Genomic DNA, 22429 nt, shown 5'->3' on the forward strand with positions numbered 1-22429 from the left:
TACCGCATTTTTTATCGTCATATTTTATTTTTATCTCTACCACAGAAAAATTATTATAAATTATATTGGTCAACATTAATTTTGATATACATATGTATATTAATTCATTCATTCTACAATTATTTTATTAATTTAATTATGTCAATTGATTATTGATTATAATTATAATCTTGTGTATTATATATGCTATTTATATATTAAATTATTTTTTATTTAACATTAGAGTCGGTATTGTCAATTTTTATACAATTTAATTTCGTTAATTAATTTATAATACATTATTCTTACACAGAGAGAATTTTTTTTTAGAATTTACCCTAAAAATCATGGTAATCGTGAAACAATATGATATTGGAAAATTTTATAAGAGTTTCTCTGATTAATATTCATCGCAATAAAAAATATTAATATCTACACAATAAGATATAAAATATGTTCGATTAATTTTATTAGTAAAATTTACTGTGTACATCTTAATATTTTTTATTGTGGTAAATTATTAATTAGAGAAACTTTATAAAATTCTTCATCCAATTATCATGATTTTCAGGGTAAATTCCAAGAGAAAATGTACATATTCATAAGTGCATCAGAGAATATGAATTATACGTAAATATGGAAGCTGTATGTATAATTTAATAATTATCTATAGTAATGAAAAATGTATATATGGTGTGCCTCGCCGATCGTGCGGGCAATCGCTTTTGAAATCGACTATAGGGCGCAATGTACTATGACCCGGCTCATTCGTGAGTTCGAGCAATAATCTCTTGACACCCGCGACGTGAACGCGGGACTTTCTTCGCGTGCGTATACCTATGCACGCGAATGTACGGGGTGTTCTGTTTCATCTACCTCGAATCTATAGAAACCTACGTTCAGTAAGAAGAAAATATACTCGACACACTAAAAAAAATTTAGTTAATTCTTAGAAGTATGTATGTCAATACTGTCAAATAAAGCATTTATTTGAAACTAATAATATTTGTTTCAAATAAATGATTTATTTGACAGAATTGAACTAAATATGTATTAATTTAGTTTTTTTTTATAGTGCACATATTGAAAAAAATTCATGTACTTTTACATGAAAATTACTTGTTCACAATTGGAAAAATATTACTTGATTATCACTGTAATTTTTTGCCCATACTTTTTAAAGTGAAAATACATATTGATGTAAAAATATATGTAAAATTATTCTTTTTATGTAAAAATTATACGTAATTTTAAATTTACTATTTTTACTTTATTAGAACTTTATTTTATAAACACTTATCTATTTTATTTATAATATTATTTTATTGCGTTTATACATTACTAGCATTTTCTATGTGTAATTCCACGTTCAGTGGAATATTTTTAATCTTGAAAATATATAAGAATTTCATATGAAATATAATTAATGATTCATTACATGTAATCTGTAATATGAGTAGCAATATTTTATGATTATGCTGAGTCGGAAAAAATCTAGCATAATCATGTAATTTTAAATCTTGTGTAAATCTATTTAAAACCAACCGAGTAGTAAAATTGCTCTCGTTTTAATGCGAATAAAAGAAGCGAATAGCTTGGAATTTTTTTCGCGTCAGTTCTTTCTCGAAGAAATATTTTTTTAACGTTTACTATTACTGTATTATCGAGACGAGAGGAAAAATGTTGAATGTGATGGAGACACTTGACCTTCCACTCGCAAGCAGTAGAAATCCCTAGTTTTGCTCTAGCTTCGAGGTATAAACATTGTACTTTGCGGATAATGGTACGACCTACCCTTTAAAGCGATCTCGCAAACCAACCCACCTTTGCTTGCCTTCGCGTTTTCCATTGGGACGAACAGCATTAATGCTAAATATCGAGGTCACGGCGGGAAAGAGCTAATTTATTGTCGTCGTCTGCGGCTTCTGATACGTCGATATTATCCTTAAAAAGATCCGCGATAATGGCTTTTCCTCTGAAATATCTATCAGAAATCGAATGAAATATACATAATGATATAATCGTCGTCTTCCCGAGAGTTGCAAAATTATTTCACGAATCACGCTCAAATAAATTATGATTTCGAGCGAATGTTATCGCTTTCCATTTTTATCGCTTCAACGACGATATTTCTTGGAGATAACATTTTTTTTCCACATTAGTTATTTAAAGAGTATTTAAAATAGAGTTCGATCATACAATAACCATTCACAACGAATTCTCCATTCGCTCGTCGTCACCCAGTATATTATCGTATGCGTTTATTCGTACACATGCGTGTTCGCAAACAAGAGGAATATCGAGCTCGCGCCATGAATACTTGCGAGAATTCGCTTTTCTCCTCACGGAGAGGTAATCGTTGAATACGAAAATATATTCACGGGATATATATTCTCGTGTCTTCCCAATTTTTTTTCTCGCGTGTCGCGACGACGCGAGAGGAGCGATAGAAATAATGCATGGAAATCAGCCTATAAAGTGACATGCATGTACATACACGATACATCAAACGCCATATATATGTAAAATTGCAGGAGAGAAACGTGTGCGAGTTTATTGTTTTTATAATATTTTTGTTTATTAATTTAATTTTATTTTATTAGAGACTCCCCTTTCTCTCTCAATGAAGAAAAATTAAATATTATTGCAATGATGTAATTTTATCAGTGTTATATATTTATCTTTGTTGAAACACACACATACACTTGTGTAAAATAAATATCCACCAAGAATAATAATACAAATTTTAAATTAAAAGTTGAATAAAGGCTTCAATTTATATACATCACGAAAATCCAAAAAGAATATATACATATATATTTTTTAATAATATATAAAATAATAAAATTGCACACACATAAAAAGAAATCTTTATCTTTGAAAGAGGAGAAATATTTGGCGCAATTTAAGATGCGTACGGGAATATTTTTATGGTATTTTAATTTCTACGTAGAACGAAGAAACCAATTTAAAAACGGAAATTGTGGGGAAATCGAGAAAAGGTGTTCCAAGAACATTCTATATAAATCCTAGAAATAATTCTAGAAAAACTTAATTATATCGGGAAAAAAAGAAGCTGTTTATATAACGGCTTCAATTTCCCACTCTGAAAGGCTCGTCGACACGGCAAACTTTTTCTTAAACGCCATCCATTTAAATAAATGGACTCCTCGCGGATAATAAGACGCTCGCGCGCGTCTCGGTTTCTTTGATCTCCTTTATCCTTTCGCGCGCGCCGGCGCGTACCTTTACACATCCTGCCTTTATACGTCGTTAGTCAACGTCCCCGTGGAAAGGGACATCAGCTCGATTTACGAAGCGCCGACAGGAAGAAGGATTTCCATTCGTTTTACGTAGGAAACGGTGGAGAGGGACACGATGACGTTCGCACGCTAGCCGCTTTGTCGACGTTTCTCGCCGCGATGTTAATCCCGTGGAAACGCGTACAATACCTCAACATTGTATGCAAGTGCAAGGAAAAAGACTGTGTCGACAGATTACGGCTTCCAAAAATCTTTTCACTCTCTCATCCCGAAATTATTTATTATTTATTATTAGATATTTCGTAGTTGAAAGTTGGAGCAAATTCTGCTTAATTTTCAATTTTAATTGAAAATAATTTATTATATAATTAAGTATATATTTTCAATTTTGCACAGATGAAATTTTTAATATCCGCTATAAAATTGAAGATATTGATATCTTGGCATTTCAGCTGTGTCGACAGATTTCGACTTCTAAAAATCTTTTCACCCTCATCTCGAAATTATTTTTTATTTATTATTATAGATATTTCGCAGTCGAAAGTCGGAGCAAATTTTGCTCAATTTCCAATTTTAACCGAAAATAATTTATTATATATAATTATATATTTTCAATTACACAGATGAAGTCCTTCGTCTTCAATATCTGTTACAAAATCAAAGATATTGATATCTTGGCATTTAAGTTGAGGGAGAAATTTCGAATTAGACACATTTTTTTCTAAGAAAAAAAAATGGTTAAATGTTATTTTTTTCTAAAAAAAATTGTTAAACGTTTTTAGAACTATACGATATAAATAAACGTGACGAGAATAAGAGAGATTCGTATACTTTATCGCGAGCAATGATACTTATCGCCGTTGCTAACTGTAATTACCAGTTCCGTAGCACAGGGATATATCTTGATGGGCCTTCTCAGATTTAATTCACCGGAAATCGCGTGCCGGAAGTAAGAACCGGGAGAAACGACCTGCGACGCGTCGCGCCGTTTCATATTCCGACGTTTCGTCTCCTTGCTGCTTATACAGTGCGTATACTTTAGGTATACCACAGTTAACCCTCGTTAAACTCTGTGAGTGTAGCAATTTGCTCCTGGCTGCTTTGCGCCGAACAATTGAGTAATTGAGCGCCACAGTAGCTCACATCAAACTCTTGCCACATGAAACATATTTAATTATATACCTACATTATCAATTGAAAGATTCGACGTAAGCGAAACCTAGGTCCCGTATCTTTCAAGAAGAAGATTTAAATCGAGATTTGAAAATTTTTATTCTAAAAATGAAAATTTAAAATATATATTTATAAACATTAAATTATTAATTTTTTTCTAAATAAAACTAATCTAAATTTTTAAAATTTTAAGATTGAAGATATATTCACATTTTTAATCTCTTAGAATTCTTGAACATGAAATCTTTTAATTGTAAAAGTATGTATGTCAAATTATTCATCAGTCTCTTGTAATTTTGGTAAAATTGTTTACTTTGAAAACTGCAATTTTTTATATTTTTAATCAGTTTTTTAATTAGGACACAAATTTTTATAATAATTTTTTTATATGATATTATGTTAAAACATGCAGAATGAATCTGCCAATATATTCCTGTAATGCTTCGAATAGACGATAAATGTCGATCGAATCGCGGAATGTGATGTGACAACGGCGGAAATGCGACAATGACGGTTTTCCCTCATCGTCACGGAAGGCATTGTGCATAATCGAGTCTATCTATCGAATTGTATGATGAGTAAGATCCGATCTCAGAATAGACTCGCTCGCGATTAAGCAGAATACAGATTGAGCATCAAGGAAATAAAAAATCCCGCGAAAGATTAATGTTTTTTTTTTTTTCATTGTCTATTTTACTAAATCTTAAACTCAATTGTAATATATCTTAATTAATTGTATTAAAAATATGTATATATTTTTTGGATAATATATTTGCATCTGCTTACATTCAGAAAATATTATTCATGAGTTTCTGACAAGAAATCATATTCGTTGTAGCAGTCTGTATACATTAGTGCGTCCGTTTCTATTCCTGGGATTATATTCTTCCGGTACACGCAACAACCGACAAAAAAGGAGGAATAAAACGAGGCGGAATTTCTATTCGAAACGTATCGAGCCACGAAATTAATCCGCTCGAGATAAACTCCGACACTGCAGCGGGTGCCAAATTGAAATGGGACGAACCCCTGAAAGAGAGAGAGAGAAATCTCTACCCCAAGTCCGGAGTTTTGTGTTCGCGTGTCCCTTCTATTAATAATAACGCGTCGCTCTTTTCGAGCCGCCCCGATGCACGAGATCGTCTACGAATGAATGAGAGAATCGAGTACCCCGGCAGGTTTTTCTGCGGGGCACCACCCTTTTGGCCAATCTGGCCCCCTTTAGTTCGCGCTCCCTCTTCATTCCGGTGGCATTTTCCGGCCGGGCGGGTGTGCGTTTTCGTTTATTCCATCTGTATACTCTACTCGAAAATTTCGCATTATTTCGTAAAATCCCTTCGCACGTTTCGAGGCTTAGAGAGTATCAAGATATTTTCCATGGAAAATATTGAAAACTTATCAGAGATTGTGTAAAGCTTTCTTCAAAAAGTTTCCATCTAAAAATTCCCCATTTAAATCGAATTTTTTGCCAACAATTTTGTTAAAATAATAAATACCTACATATAGATAGTACACTGGAAAAATGTGTTAAGTTGATTAAACCTTTCAACTAAATTATTATTTTGTTAAATCAACATATTAGTATTTAAGTCAAATATATACGTTTTGTTAAATTTAATATGTTATATATAATTTAAATATTTTTATAGGTTCAATTAACAAAATAATATTGAAGTTGAAAGGTTTAGTCAAGTTAACCAATTTTTTCAGTGTACATATGATAATAATTTTTTTATTCAAAGTAGCGATCGCGGAACATCTTGTAAGGCTTATTTAAATATATAGAAATATACGACTGCTTTTCTTTTCTTTAAATAAAATTAAAGACTTCCACATTGCGATGTGACGATGCAGTTTTTCTAAAAATTCTCCATTTATAAATCGAATTTTTTATCAACGCAATTCTGTTGAAATAATAAATACATAGATAGTACGTATGATAATAATTTTTTAATTCAAAGTAGCGATCGCGGAATATCTTGTAAGGTTTGTTTAAATGAATAGAAATATACGACAGCTTTTCTTGAAATAAAATAAAAAACTACGTCGCGATGCGATGATGCAGTTTGCAGCGATTGCATTCCAAACATGCGCATCAGTTTATTATTTCAATTGTCCGTACAGTCTTTCCGACCCTCTTCGGAAGTCTCCTTTCGTTCCTCGTGTCAGAATTCGTCAAGCTCTGTCAAAACGAGTCGGCGATGCTGTCAAAAGGAAGGAGGGTTTCGGTCGATTCTTTGGAACTTTTTATTGTTTTCGCGCATCGCGCCATCGTTCTACTTTTTTTCTTCTTTTTTCATTCTGTATCCGATTTACCCCGCAAAGAGAGAGGGTTGCTCGAGCATTGTTATTGTTTGTTTGCCCCTGCGCATTTCGAATTCGTTTCCCGACAGAGCGTATTTTCGGTTCGCGAAATTTGTGCAAATTCGTTTGTTTCGACAAACGGTAGGCGTGACACGCAATCAGCTGTGTATAGCATTTTAAATTAAAATATCATTAAGAGGATGCTGACTGCGTGTATGTTTTATCGATAAATATTTTTATTTAATTATTGGCTGCACAGAATGAAAAATCCTTTACCAGAATTAAAGTATTAATAATAACAAATCTGAGCTACTATACAATATGTATATAAAAAACAAGAAAGTTAAATAAATAATTAGAGTTTTTTGCTGCTAAATTAGGTTGATCTAATGCAAAAGACTGATACGAAAAGTGTAATTATTTAGCTTTCTTGTCTTTTTTTATATATACATATATAATAACCCGGATTTGATATTATAAATACTTGAAAGGATTTTTTATTCCGTATAGCCAATAAATAGTTAAATGAAAATAATACTTGTCGACAACTTAGACGTAATCAGCGTGCCCTTAAAGAGCACGATATTTTCTCTCTATATATCTGCATTATTTTTCGTGATTTATTTATTTATAATTACGTGACATTTATCGGCGATCTCACGCGGGATTTTGCAATAAAACGAAATAATAAGAGGAAAAAAGCACGTGTGTATGTGTGTGTCCACCATATTAACCACGTAAATATGGCGGACACACACATACGCCGGATGATGTCGCACGCAAGTGGATGTCGTTCATTACGAGGTTCGCAATACGTATATAGTAAGTTACGTAACGACCACCATTGTATTTTCATTCTTTTTTTCCCTTCCTTCTAATAACACCAGAGTCGACCAGCTTTTCACAACGCGTTTCTCAGCCGTCGTTATTAACGCGCGCGCGCGAGCGCTCGTGCTAAGAGAAATAATTATTATTATTATTATCATCTTAACGACCGGCTTTGTTCGTATCTTTTTATTACGCTGCTAATGATATCCATTGAACTCGCACAAATGCGCAAAAGTTTATTCGTTTCATTCAAAAGTGTTACATCCGAATATTAGCAAGTATTACGTATATATATATAATTCTCGTTGTGGTCCTCTCTTCGGCCGGGCAATTTTTTTCTCGTTGTTCTGAAACTTTGTTTTTTCCGCAACGATGAGAGAATCCATTCTTCGCACTGTTTCAGATCCGACACGATCTGTTTCACCGCGGTTTGCGTTTCTCTCCTCGTCTTTCTCGTCCACCATCCGGGGATTTGATCCATCGCGTCTGTATGCATCTTTTATTTCACCCAAATCGGCGAGGAGAGATTGTTCGAAATGATCGATAGATAAAATAATTTTCTTGGACTCGTTGCGGAAATAAATGATTCCCACGTGACGCAGCAATGGTGGCCGTGTAATGTTTCTGCCTTCTTCGTGTGTGACAAATCGGGAATTCAGTTCATAACAGTAGTTGTAACAGTTCGCGCGAGGTTGCTTTTCGCGAAATTGAACCTCGATGTTCGACACGCGAGAAAACCGGCCTCGGAGAGCAACGGAACGCAAAAACGCCGCGGAAACGGGACAAATCGCGCGAGTAGGTGAGTAGGTAGATGGGTAGGTAGGTTGGTAGGTAGGTAGGTAGGCAGATAAATAGATAGATGGATGATCGAACGGATTCGTGTAGGTAGATGCTGCGAAATAACCGCTCTTTCTACGAATCGAATGCACGAGACGCAGCTACCATGCAGCTATAATAGAACCAGACTTAATTAATGTGACTTAATTAATATATGAAGTACATAGCAATCGGAATATTTGGAAAAATGGTATGATGGATGGTATGGCTCATATATGTATATAACGAGATATCGATTCTAAAATTAGAGATTGATATTGTGAGCGATAATGAAATTGGGAGAGATAAAAATAGATTAAATTGTAATAAAGCGGAATAACGTGAGAATCTGGAGGATAATTATTTTTTAATCACTTGTCAATGAATATTAAATTTAGATTCAATATTTCCTTCGTTCCTTTTAGCGCGATTTTGTATATTAATTATGTTATATTAATTTTATATTAATTATTACCTTTACACAGAAGGAATTTTCTCTTAGAATTTACCCTGAAAATCATGAAAACATTTTATAAGTGTTTTTAATTGAAATTTTTTAATTGAAAACCTTTTTATGAGAATTTCTCTTGATTAAATATTTATCACAAATAAAAAATATCAATATGCATATACATATAGTAAAATTAATCAAACATATTTCATATTTTGTGATAAATATGTCGTCCATATAGTCGCACGATTACCATGATTTTTGAGGAAGATTAATTCAGCTTGATCTTATTTTATACGTCAAATAATTGCTATTTAAATAGTCGCGTATCTCGAGGCCGATAAAATCGAAGGTGATACTAGGAGGATTACGCATTCCTAAAGACGTATTATCGTCTCTCCGAAGTGTTGTTTCCCCTCGGGGTCGTTGACGTTCCACTCGTGCCCTCGGAGCGGTTCTGGAACAGTGACAATCAGACCGAAGAGGCCGCATTGTTGTCGGCGTGGTTTACGAGCGTTACAGCACATATGCTCGGGATATATCACGATCGCAGAGATACTCGCGATACTCGCATTTCTGCTGAATAGCAGATTTCACCCCGGTGATCCCGAACTGGGCGCCATCGCGTTGCTATCGGTAAATCACGCCGCCGTGACGTTTCCCCACCACGTGGCGGCCGTGACGTATGCCGTATGTATACACCGTTTCCGGACTTTTCCGAATATCTCCACTTTCACTGGCCGGCAAGAGATAGTCGTTAGTTTCCTACTCATTGCCATTTTCTAGTCGCTTCTGTGTCGATGCGAAAGTGCAGTTTGTTCCCCGGAAATGTCTTATTAATTCGTATGTTTAAACGACTTTCGTCAAATACCGATTATTAATCGAAATTCAACTCGACATTTTTCAATAAGACTGAGAGTATAAAAAAACTGCAAATTACGGTGAAACGGAGATTACTTGTCATAACTTTCTATACTTGAAAATTATTTGATTGTGAACATGTTCTTCATTTATAATATATACTTTTTATATTTATATTAATACAATATATATCCTTGTAATATTTTTTAATAAAATTGAGAGCAAAAAAACTGCAAATTATGATAAAATGGACATGTCGTAACTTTCTATTGTACTTAATAACTATTTTTGATTCTTTTTGCATGCTCTTTATTTATAATACATATTTTTATGAGAGATTAATACAATATATATCCTTGTAATATTTAAAGGAAAGAAAAATGTGGGTGTCCAACTCCCTGGAGGTTCTAGTCTAGATTATATAAATTATATACGTAGAGAAAGCGCGACTTGGTTACACATAATAAGTCGAGTTTCAAACTAAGACGGGGGGATCAGAGTTCGACATATTCAGCCAGTCCTTCCTACACAACATCGTTCGACGTTTCGTTGGCAATTTCGTGAATACCCTTAATCATTTGTTTCACGTATTCGTTCCAATCGAAGTTTCTCATATCGAACTCGAATATCTTGCGATCCTCCGCGCTCATTTGTTCCCACAGTTTGACCGTCGCCTTATTCTCAATGTTCAACTGCTGAGTCATAAAGTGATGCATCGACTCGAGATAAGAGTTCATCAGATTGTAGGTCATGCACCGGCTAAATATAAAAAAAAAGTAGAAAAATGGATCATGAAAATGTTTTATGTTGCACGCTTTTCTTCATATCGCTAAATCGCTTTTTCGACACTTCTGTCAACGCAGAATTTTTCGTCCTTTCAATGTATAAATACCCGAGTACCAAATGTACACAGAGAGAGATTTTTCTTAGAATTTATCCTAAAAATTACGATAATTGGAAAAATATTATAAGAAAAAAAAAATTCTTTGATTAATAGTTTTATCACAATAAAAAATCGTAAAAAATATTAATATCTATCACAATAAAATATAAAATATATGTTCGATTAATTTTACTATGTACGAATGTACGTATCAATAATTTTTATTGTGGTAAATATTAATCAGAGAAACTCATAAAATTCTTCCAATTATTATGATTTTCAGGATAAGTTCCAAGAGAAAATTCTTTCCGTATTTTCGATATATTGCACTTTTTATATTTTAGGAGATTTCCGAATACAAAGTCCCTTTCTATTTTTCCTTAAAAAAGTTCGATACATTTTCAACATTTGAAGGTACCCGTTTCTTGACAGAATAAGGGTTCAGGCGGTCTTGACACGATTTTGACGATATCTATCAATAATTTCCATGAAATCAGCGTATTTCAAAAATTAAGAAAAATATATTTGACCTTGCATTCTGACCGGCGAGAACGACGGCCGTGTTCGCGACGACCGCGGGCAACAAGTAGGACAGGTAGCCTAGAATCTTGTGCTGCATCCACAACGTATTGTTCCAAAACATGGATAGCAGCTTCGTCGATCTATGTGCGCGCACGTACTCTTGGAACTTTCGCCAGGTTATCGGTTCTTGACACGACGATACGAAATTGTAGACCGGTACCTTCTCTATGTCCGGTTTAGAATCTTTTTTTTTCAGTTCCTCGGCATTCCTACATAGTTGAAAAATTTGTGTTAACAGATATCACACGTCCCAAACGTCCGTAGAAATTTTCATGTTAATTTGACATAATATGGATATATGTTAAATGGAGACACATATATTGTGCGTTAATATTGTAACACATAATAAATGCAAAACTTCAAATAATTTAAAATACATTTTGTGTAAAATTAACATAAATTTAAATTAACTAAAAATGTTAATTTCAGATTTCATTATTCCCATTTATATTATAAAATAAAAAACCAACATTTTTTCTGTGAAAGATAAATCTCGTCACTAATCGAACAGAACATATTTATTGAGTAAAGTTAAAAATAGATGCACTTTGTATTATTTTTACATCTCTTTTCAGCTGTTTTAATAATTTAACAGTCAAGTTCAATTAACACAACAACAATACGTTAAATTAACTGAATTAATACTTAAAACATAATCATTTTTACTGTGTGTCGAGAGAAATATCAAGATTGATTTCGTCGTCGTATACCATTATGTCATCTTTTTCTTTTTACTCGCGCTTATTTGCTACGCGCTCTCTACTTCCGCCTTGGTTTGAAAGAAAGGTATACACCGTATTCATCGAAATGGGCGGATTAATGAGCAGCTCACTTCATGGTGCACCAGGCGGCGGCAATCAGGCACGACGTCACGTAATCGGCCGGTACGAGGTCGAGCTTTTTGTTGGTGTCGCAATCTATCGTGCGCAATAAACCGAGATCCGAACCGACCAGGAGGCCGACGGGCCCGTACACGCTGTCGACCCAGCCCATGATCGGCTCCTTCCAGGTCGAAGTCACGACGGACGGTCGCACGATGCACGCCGGTATCTTGTCACAGTATCGCAATACCGTCTCCTCCGCGATCGCTTTCGTATATGCGAACGTGTTGAGCCAGCTGCCGTTCAATCTGTCGAGTCAATCGGAAACTCTCGAGAAAATAGAAATGCATATGCACTGACAAAAAAACTGCACGGAGAGAATTTTCTCTTAGAATTTACCTTGAAAATCGTGATAATTGGGGGACAATATATGGTATTCGAAAAATTTTATAAGAGTTTCTCTGATTAATATTTAGCACAACAAAAAATATTTTAAAAAATATTAAAATGTACATAGTAAAATTAATCGAATATTTTTATTGTGGTAAATATGAACCAGAGAAATTTTCATAAAATTCTTCCAATATTATATTGTCCCATGATTACCATGATTTTCAGGGTAAATTCTAAGAGAAAATTCTCTCTGTGTATTGAACTCAAATAAATATTTACTTAAATAATTTCATTTACACATCTGTTTGAACAAATAAATATTTATCTGTTTTGAAAAAGGATTTCTTATATCAAATAAATATTTTTTTACGGCAAATCAATATTATTAGTTTTAAAAAAATGATATATAAAATAGTATTGAAATAAATATTTATTTGAATAATTAAATAATTTTTTTCAGTGTAGAAAACGAGAAATCGAATAAAACGTCTGATTTTTTTCTCATCTTTCGAAAAAATAATTGATTTCACCGTTCAATTAATGTAAAAGTTGTTATATAATATAATATAATGTAATAATATATTATTATGTAACATAATTATTTTATTATATTATAAATAATATAATAAAATTACATTATGTTATACATATTACGTTATTAAATTATATATATTTATATTATTATATAATATATAATATACATCTTATATAAATTTTATTATAAATATAATTTAATAATAATTTTATTATATTACGTAATAATATAATAATATAATAAAATTATATAATTATATTGTTTTGCTGCACTGATCCATGAAAAATATTTTATTTTGCTCAAACGAGACGATATCGAGGAAATTTCTGATTATTGAAAGAGAGCTATTTTTTATTTCGAGATAAGACTCACTCCGATACGATATTATACCCTCTTGGCGGGGTATAATGTTTCTCTTTGATAGATTTGTGCTTCCAATGAGCGAAAACGGTTGACAGATGAACAAACGCCTGAAAGTTTATTGCGATGATTTCTTAATATATATCATTTTTAATGATAAAATTATGAAATTATTATACCTTAAGATTGCTCATATTTTTCGCCAACAGTAATATTTGCTCTGTGCTCTTCACATGAATGTTCGCCATGGTGCAAAGATTGGATCGTATGATAACTGTACCGTGAAAAATTACTTCCGTATCGAGTAGCTTGTCTCGATCTTCCGGAGACAAACCTAAATTTTCCGTGTCCAAATTACCTTCGATCAACGTTAATTTCTTCAGAAAATTGGGCTGCTCCTTGTTCAGCTTCTTGTATAACTAACAATAAGAGACGAAATCTTTTTTTTTTTCAATTAAAAACAAACAAATATAACAGTAACATATAGGTATAAATATATATAGTTTATATCAATAATTTTACATTTAATTAATATTTCACTTGTCATTATAAAATATTATTACAATAATAGAGCGATTATTTGATTTTTCGAAGAAAAAAGAGTTGTTTTAAGAGATATTTGAAGGGGAAAAATTCTTACGGGCATTTCAGCAAGTTGCTTCACACGTTCATCAAGACTTTTTCCATCTTTCTTTCTTACAAGAACGTACAATGTCTTAACTTTCGGACAAAATCTATGTACAAAAAATTGCGCAACATTTTGCATAAATAACGATAATTTGGTATATAAGAAAGTTCCTTGCAAGTTTGACGGTCGATTGATTTATGCTTACCGCAGCAATTTCTCGATTAGAAGTGTTCCGAGTAAGCCCAGACCACCTGTTACGAGAACTGTACAATCCGAGAAAACTTCCGCGATACTTTTCGTCGAATCGTTTTGCAGCTTTATCGGATCGTTTTGCAGCTTTATCGGATCGGTTTGCAGCTCTATCGGATCGTTTTGCAGCTCTATCGGATCGTCAGCAGTCTCTTTGCTGAAACGTTAAAATAATTTCCCGCAATTACTTTTCTCACACGATTTTTTATCGCGACTAATTAACCTTTAAACTTTCTTCTTTGTTGCTCGAAATAGGAATTTCTATTACTTAATAGGAGCACTTTTATATAACTGCGACGATAAACGGAAGGCGCATTTTTAGATTCGATTATGTAAAATTTTCCTCTGCGATATATACATTTGACATTTTGGAAATTTACAATATCTAGTTATATAATATATATCATTTATCTAGTTATATATTATACATATTATGTTTATTAAATTATATATATTTTTATATACAGGTTGTTATAAAAGTACCGGAACAGCAGAATAACTCGAAAAATATAAGTTCTATAGAAAAAATGTTAAGTACTGGATTTTTATGATTTTTTTCTAGCTGAGGTCACCATCAGAAGATAGCTAGGAAAAAATCATAAAAACCCAATACTTAGCATATTTTCTAGGACTCATATATTTTTCGAGTTAGTCTGCCGTTCCGGTACTTTTATAACACCCTGTATAATATGTAATATATACATCTTATATAAATTTTATTATAAATATAATTTAATAATATAATAAAATTATCTAGTTATACGTATCATTTTGACAATATCTCCGCACGTGTATGAACTAATATAATAATGTCACGAGACATATCTCTCTCTTACGCTTGATCAGTCATCGCGGTTTCTGGAAATGCTCTCTTGCGCTTCTCGAGAGTCGCGTAATTTTCGAAGTCACCGTTATCGGTGTCAAACTTTGACTGTGACGAACACTACGTTTCACCTTACTATATAGAATATGAAATCTCATTGTGAATAATGTATTCAAGTCGGAAGAATGGTGGACAATTGGCAAGTTAAATCAAAGTTCTACAATGACTCGACATTTTCCAACTACATCGATCAAGTTTCGATATTTCACAATATTACTTTATTGTGATAAACATAATTTCTTCGGACGATCGCAAATCGAGATCTCGCCCCCGACGTAATCATAATCGTATACAATCGCGGGATGCAAAAATTATTTTAAATTATGTATCGAAACTTATTCATACTTCTTTTTAAAATATTGACACAATTGATTAAAAATATTCTCCTTTACTATATAAATCTTTTGCGTATAAAATATTTTTTCATCATTTTTATATTCGAAATATATATAGATAACAAAAAGACTGGAGATAGCTGCATATTATTTAAAATTTTTATGAAAAAAAAAAAATAATTTTATATTTAAATTTCTCTCTCTGTTGCAATATTACACTTCGTTTGCAATATTACTCATCGTGATAAACAATTTTTTTAATTAACTGCGTTTTAATATATTTTTAATTGAGTGTGAATAAATTTAAATAATGGATACGATGCAAAATTCAAGTCAATCGAAATAATCACGTAAAAGTTATTTCAAAATATATGATCACAGAAAAAACAGTATCCTTGAAAAAATGCAAATATGCCTCGATTCAAGTATATTTTATCCTTATAATAGCGCCAAATATAAATAATTTTGGATAAAGGATAATTTATCCTTAAAACAAAGTGCAAAATATTCTTGGTTCAAGCTGAAATTTATTGTACTTATAAATATTGTAAGTGAGCATCGGATATAAGCGGTACTTTCAAGTATATATAATAATTCTTAGTTCAAATGTGACTAAGTTTGTTTTTATCATATATATGCGATTTTTAAAACAAGAATATATCTTAATGATAAAATATATTTCACACAAACTTATTTATTATTAAGGAAAATGAAAATTTGTAATTACAATTTTATGCTTAATAAATCAATTAAATAGCGTTCAAGAATAAAAATATACTTGAATCAAGGATTCCTTTTTTTCTGTGACGTATCCATTATTTAAACTTATTTACACTCAATTAAAAGAACATAAAAACGCAATTAATTAAAAGTATCTATAAATTTCTGTATAAAATATTTGTTTATCCATTTGTACAAAATACACATATATGATATGACAAAGATACAAGAGAGGTCTCTAAAATTATTTAAAATAATAAAAAAAAAAAAAAAACATTTCTATATTTATCTATTACAAATATAAAAATTCATCAATCAACGGAACCAACATAAATCTTCGTATACGATCGCAATTCTCTAAAAATCATTCAGAAAGTGCGACGTTCTCAGCGTGTACGAGTCACTGCGTATTCGTCTCGCCCGAAGTAATATCGCTAGAGGAAGAGGCGTAGGTGCGCTATAAACGTCTACCCGGCGTTCGAAAGGAAAGAAAGGAAGGAAGAAAAAAAAAAAAATACACGTACAGGAGGAAAAATACGCGCGACAGTATGCGAGTCGAGAGACGGAGAAGGAAGAAAGTAGGCGAGACTCGTTGCGCGAGAACCAGGAGGCCTCCCCCCTCCCTCAACCCCTAGGGGCCTGTGTGCGCGCGCGGCTTTTCACCCTCCCCCCCACCGTGCCGCTTTACCCCCTCCGGCGATCTCCGCCGGGGTCTTACGGCGCCGTGGTGGGGCGCGTGCGTGACGCACGCCGTCACACTCGCGTTCCGTCGAGCCGTCCGCGCGCACGTGTCATCTCTCGCCTGTCATCCGTCGCGAATTTAATATACGTGCCGATATTCTCCGCGTTTTGAGTACCGACATTGTGACAAACGTAAAGTGATTTTGAAACTAAGATAAAAGGGTGTGATAAAAAAAAAGGACTCGTCTTTTAACGCGATTGAACGTGTATGTGTGCGTGATATTGAGTTTTACGCGCGTCTAAACGGAATCCGCAGATTTTCCCTTTTATTGTTATCGAAGCTTCGCGCGAACAAAGGCAAGTGCGAGGCCGATAAACAGCGGCTCGAATAACAGTCGCATATAGTTTGCTTTGCTTGACTTCCGATTAGCGTAATCTCGGTTTTCAATTTCCATCTTCGTCTGTGAGAGATAGCGTCGCAGATGGTAAACCGCGATAATCGAGTGCGTTTCTAATCGGTCAACTCGATAGTGTTAGATCTCGTTTGCGGGCGACCGAATCAAAGGTCTTTACGCTTACGTATCTCTCGTTCTTTCTCTCTCTTGCTTCCCGGAAAAATCCGATACAAGAGCCGCGAGATAATAGTGCGCGTTGTCTCTTCTCGCCCGAAGGATTATTCGCCTCTCTTAAGTCGATCGTAAGTAACTCGACTGAGTTCACTTTGATTTTCCTCGCTGGGAAATCAAATTTCTTTCACGTTTATTTTTGACACGCGTGTTGTAATTTTACGATTTTATTCATGGACGTCCGCTTTTCTTGGAATTAATATAAAAAAAAAGTTATGCATTTGCTCTCCTTGTGAAGAAACACTATTTATTTGAAATTTTATTTAATAAATATTAAAATAAAAGAATTGAATTTAAAAAATTAAGAAAGAATAATAAGAAACAAAATTTTAATCATGTTCCTCTCTAGAAAAAATCCTGCGGACGCCCATGATTTTTTTTTTACGATTTTGAGTTTGATATTTTCGCTATTATTTATAACGGAATTTGTTCGTCAAATAGAATATTAATGTATGAAGTAGCTTATTCTCTGCGAAAATTCAAGATGTAAATATAATATTACATACGTATGTATAACCTTCGAAGAAAGAGTGTGTTTGTATAGCTATTTTAAATATGAATTTAATTCTCTCGTAGCTTTCAATTTATAATTACTTGATTTATCGAACGTGATAAGAAAAATCTTTTCAAGCTTTACTTACGTCGTTTTATCTTAGAAGCATTTTTCTGTTTTCGCCGTGTAAGGCAATAAATTAAAGTTTCGATTCTCTCTCTCTCTTTCGGTTGTGATCTTTTATTACATTGTTAATCATTCAGGTTTTTAAACCAGAGAATCTGCAATTTTCTTGTGTACGCTATAAAAGACGTCATCTCACGTATTATCTTTATACAAATCTCCGGAAATTGAAAAATTGCAGTATAAAAAAACAAGAGGAAATTGAAAAGAAAAGCTTTAAAAGAAATTAGAAAGTTTAAACGTATTTGCAAGAAGCACATTACATATATATTCAAGATTTGCAAAATTGAATATTAAACTTGCAACCAGTTTCTTTGTGTGACATTATTTTAAGTAATATATGTTTTATTGAAGTTGAAATTAGAAAAATTAAACTCGCACTTAAAATAAGGATTTTAATAATCGCGCGTTAATAAACAAATTATATAAAATCCTTCATGTAATAATAAAAATGAAATAGATATCATTTCTTTTTATAGTTCTTTTATTTCGCTGTTTTAATTGTCAAAAGAAAAAGGATGCACTCTATTCAATATATTATACAGTGTTATTAATTTAATATTTTGAGACACAATTAAGAATTGAATTAAATTTATCGAATATAAAAAATAAAAGAAAACACATCTCTCTCCTCGGAGCTTCGCTATAAATCCAAATAACAAATAGCAAAAATAATCAGACTCATCGAATATATATACGTATAGATCGTCCGTGCAATCAGATCGAAGTCTCTCTCGCAATCTATCACTATCTCCCGACGATAGGATCTCCGATCGATCCTCGTGATCGATCTACGCGTGCCAAAAGCACGCGAATCCGCCGAGAGACGTCGCGCTATCCATCAAAAGGATCCTTTCGAGCCTGCGGGCCGCGGAGAACGCTCTTATCTCGATAATGGTTATCGAATAGACTAGAGGCGAGCGCGAGAGGAAGAAGAAGAAGACGAAGAGACGAGAATCGGCGGTCGACCTCGAGATAAGGGAGGACAGCAACGAGGAGGAGCTCGCCGATTGTAAATTATATTCACCCGCGACTGCGGCGGAAAAATCGGCGTCGAGCGGACGAAATAATTATTGTGCGCGTTTCTTTTTCTCCTTCCGCGAAGAGAGAGAGAGAGAGGGATTAATCGCGTCATGCCGATCGCGACGTGAGTCGAATGCGAGGTCCGCCGCGAGGTCGTCGTCGTGGGGCGGAGAACGCGCCCGTGGCGCAAAGTGTCGATCGGCAAGGTGTCGTCGCGGCGACACAGGGTGAAACAGGAGGGAGGCCGGGACCGTTCATCTGGATGCCAGTTCTCGAAGGTGGAGTGCGCAAAAGGGCCGTGCGCAAAATGCGGATGAGGATCTGCGCCGCGACCAAGGAGTCCTACACGCTCCTCTCGAAGAAACGGTAAAGTCTTTTCTTCTTTTTTTTTTTTTTTTTTAGCCGATCTTGCGCAACAAATTATTCTTGCATATTTAATTATATATAGAGAATTTTAATCATGCTCTCCCTGAAAAAAATCTGCGGACGCTCATGACTGCCCTCCTTGGAATCGTTAAAACAATTATTTTTGCTTGTTTAATATTAAAAAAAATAATGTAGAAAATTCAATTTTAAAAAAGGAAGAAAGAACAAAACAGTTTTAATTATTCCCCCCATGAACAAAATTCTGCGGACGCCCATGATTGCCCTCCTTGGAATCGTTAAAATAATTATTTTTGCTTGTTTAATATTAAAAAAAATAATGTAGAAAATTCAATTTTAAAAAAGGAAGAAAGAACAAAACAGTTTTAATTATTCCCCCCATGAACAAAATTCTGCGGACGCCCATGATTGCCCTCCTTGGAATCGTTAAAACAATTATTTTTGCTTGTTTAATATTAAAAAAATAATGTAGAAAATTCAATTTAAAAAATGAAGAAAGAACAAAACAATTTTAATTATTCCCCCCATGAACAAAATTCTGCGGACGCTCATGATTGTCCCCCTAGGAATCGTTAAAACATTATGTTTGCATATTTAATATTAAAAAAAATAATAATGAAGAAAATTAAATTTAAAAAAAATGAAGAAAGAATAAAATTGAATCACGTTTCTTCGTTGAAAAAAATCCTGCGGACGCTCGCGATCTTTCGCGTGAATCATCGAACCCCCGTAGACTATATTTGTTTGACGCGTACCTCTTCTTTCTCGTTTTCCAAGAGGAACTCGCGAACTCACGCGTTCCCGATACTCTCTCGATTTCCGGTCGAACGATGTCCGTTCCCCTTTCCAGCGATTCGCTAAAGTCGAGCGACCGTGGTTACAGTTAAGTAGTAACGTACGAAAGCGGAAAGAAGAGGAGACACGACGAGGAAGGGGACCGGGAGTCGATCAAACCCGTAATCACAATTTACGGACGAAATATTTATGGACTGTCATTTCGTAAATTACCGCGAGATTACGGCTCGTTACACGGCTGCACTCGCGCTCGCAAGCGCAATCTCGAGGGTGAGAAGGAGAGAGATAGAAACAGAGCCCGGTCACCGCGTGTGTAACGGGTATACGCTCTAACTTTCAACGACACTATGCAATCTTCATATACGAGAAGAATGCCGTAATGCGAATATGCATATCTTATCTGAGTTGAAATTTTATGACCTGTCACGAAATTTCACAAAATTGCATTTTTATGCCACTCAAGCATACCGATACTTTTTACTGCCTGGACTTAAATCGATTAACCTTGACACGTTACATGCGAGATATTAAGCAAGCATCTTACAAATAATTATTTTAATTTAATATAATTAATTTAAATATACTTATTATATATATATATTTTTTTTTAATATTTTATTACTATACCATATTAAAATATATGTTGGGTATACGGCGAGAATTTTCTCTTAGAATTTACCTCGAAAACATGATAATCATAGGATAATTTGATATTGGAAGAAGAGTTCTCTGATTAATATTTACACCACAATAAAATCTAAAAGATATGTTCGATTAATTTTACTATGTACATATTAATATCTTTACTGTGGTAAATATTAATCAGCGAAACTCTTCTAAAATTCTTCCAATACCATATTGTTCCACGATTGATTTTCAGAGTAAATTATTTTAAGAGAAAATCTCTCTGTGTATATAAATTATTTATAAACGTTATAGCATATACGTATGCATCATTTAGAAATTATTACATTGCAACTTGCATTGCTACCTTGTCTGCTGGTTATTGTGATGCGAATTATATATATACCGCATTTTTTTACATTGATCCGACTTATCCTTTTAGACTGTATAACTAAACGCGAATTTGCAATTTTACGACGCTCTTTTGCATACATAAATCATAGACGCTTACGGCGCGCAATCACGTTTAGAAAAAAAATAGTATATAAATAGGAGCGGCATGAGAGGAAGATATACTCGTTGATATTCGACACCGAAATGATCGATACTCCATTAAGCTTCCTCGTAAGCCGTATCAACGATCGATTTATATACAGCAGCTTTGTAAAGAGAGAGAAAGACGAGCGATTTAGCCCGCGGATATAGGAATAACTTATTCGTTCGAAACGTTTAAAACACTCGATCGGGATACATAAGAAATGCGGATCGCGCGAGATTGTTGTTTCACGATTGTTGCGTAATCCGGAATATTTACAAGCTCGATTCGAGGGACCGAAAATCGGCTGTCGTTTAAGCCATTATGTCCACACAAGCGACAAGATGTATCTGATATTCACCCGTCGCGCATTCACCATCGAACGAGAATTATAATAATTCAAGACGCGTCATCATAAATATTCATTCGCATGTATAGCCGTATATTTGGCTTATTTACACAGCCACGTGTGGAAAATCCTAAACGTAACCCTTTTAGATATTTTGGTATCCGATTACTGTCGTTGACATATCGGGAGGGCAGACGGATAATATGAGTCGAGACTTTCTGCACGTGTATTTTTATTGTATCTTTCATGTCTCACGATTGTTCACCGACAAAGATGATCATTATCCTTTTTATCGTATATCTCGCAAACTCGTGCAAATTGGCGTAGTCGATTCGGTGATGTAATCAATTGAATAGAATTTTGTTCTAAAAATATGTGTGAAAGAATAGGATAACAAATAAATAAATTTAGAATAACAATGGAGAAACAATATTAAAATTAAACTGTTAATTTAAGATTTAATAAAGTTGAGAGTTAATAAAGATTGAGTTTTGTGAAATGTATATTTTGGAAAATATTTTACGTTATACGAAAAAATTTATTAAACTTTTATTTACACGAATAAAATACATAAATGTAAAAAGCAATATATATTCATAATTTTTTTATTATACTTTATAATAAAATATTTTATTTATAAATATTTATAAATAAAATATTTTATTTTTATAT

The 22429-nt window shown here is 33.5% G+C and overlaps 2 protein-coding genes across 9 annotated transcripts in view; one reads left to right on the forward strand and one right to left on the reverse strand.

Annotated features, from left to right (window-relative positions):
* LOC114937862 (rap1 GTPase-activating protein 1) overlaps window positions 1-22429 on the forward strand; it is a 142111-nt gene that overhangs the window by 37296 nt on the left and 82386 nt on the right. The window contains exons 1-2 of one of the 8 annotated variants that reach the window (XM_029311621.2): window positions 16833-17442; window positions 18752-19436. The exons of 5 other annotated variants lie outside the window; for them this stretch is intronic. In XM_029311621.2, the coding sequence (XP_029167454.1) occupies window positions 19204-19436 (233 nt within the window). In that variant the 5' untranslated portion in view covers window positions 16833-17442; window positions 18752-19203. Of the gene's footprint in view, window positions 1-16832; window positions 17443-18650; window positions 19437-22429 lie in introns of those variants that run through there. 2 more of the 8 variants (XM_029311703.2, XM_085484245.1) reach the window with 2 other exon arrangements.
* LOC114938184 (fatty acyl-CoA reductase 1-like) lies at window positions 9967-15067 on the reverse strand. The gene is made up of 8 exons (XM_029312040.2): window positions 14963-15067; window positions 14083-14283; window positions 13890-13983; window positions 13429-13668; window positions 13262-13359; window positions 11973-12269; window positions 11089-11349; window positions 9967-10434 (listed from the first exon to the last, which is right to left on the reverse strand). The coding sequence occupies exons 1-8, from the start codon at window positions 14974-14976 to the stop codon at window positions 10200-10202; spliced, it is 1440 nt and encodes a 479-aa protein (XP_029167873.2). The 5' UTR covers window positions 14977-15067; the 3' UTR covers window positions 9967-10199.

This window comes from Nylanderia fulva, unplaced genomic scaffold (genome assembly GCF_048542155.1).
Source record: "Nylanderia fulva isolate GAGA-0341 unplaced genomic scaffold, ASM4854215v1 Scaffold3, whole genome shotgun sequence".
Lineage (NCBI taxonomy): Eukaryota > Metazoa > Arthropoda > Insecta > Hymenoptera > Formicidae > Nylanderia > Nylanderia fulva.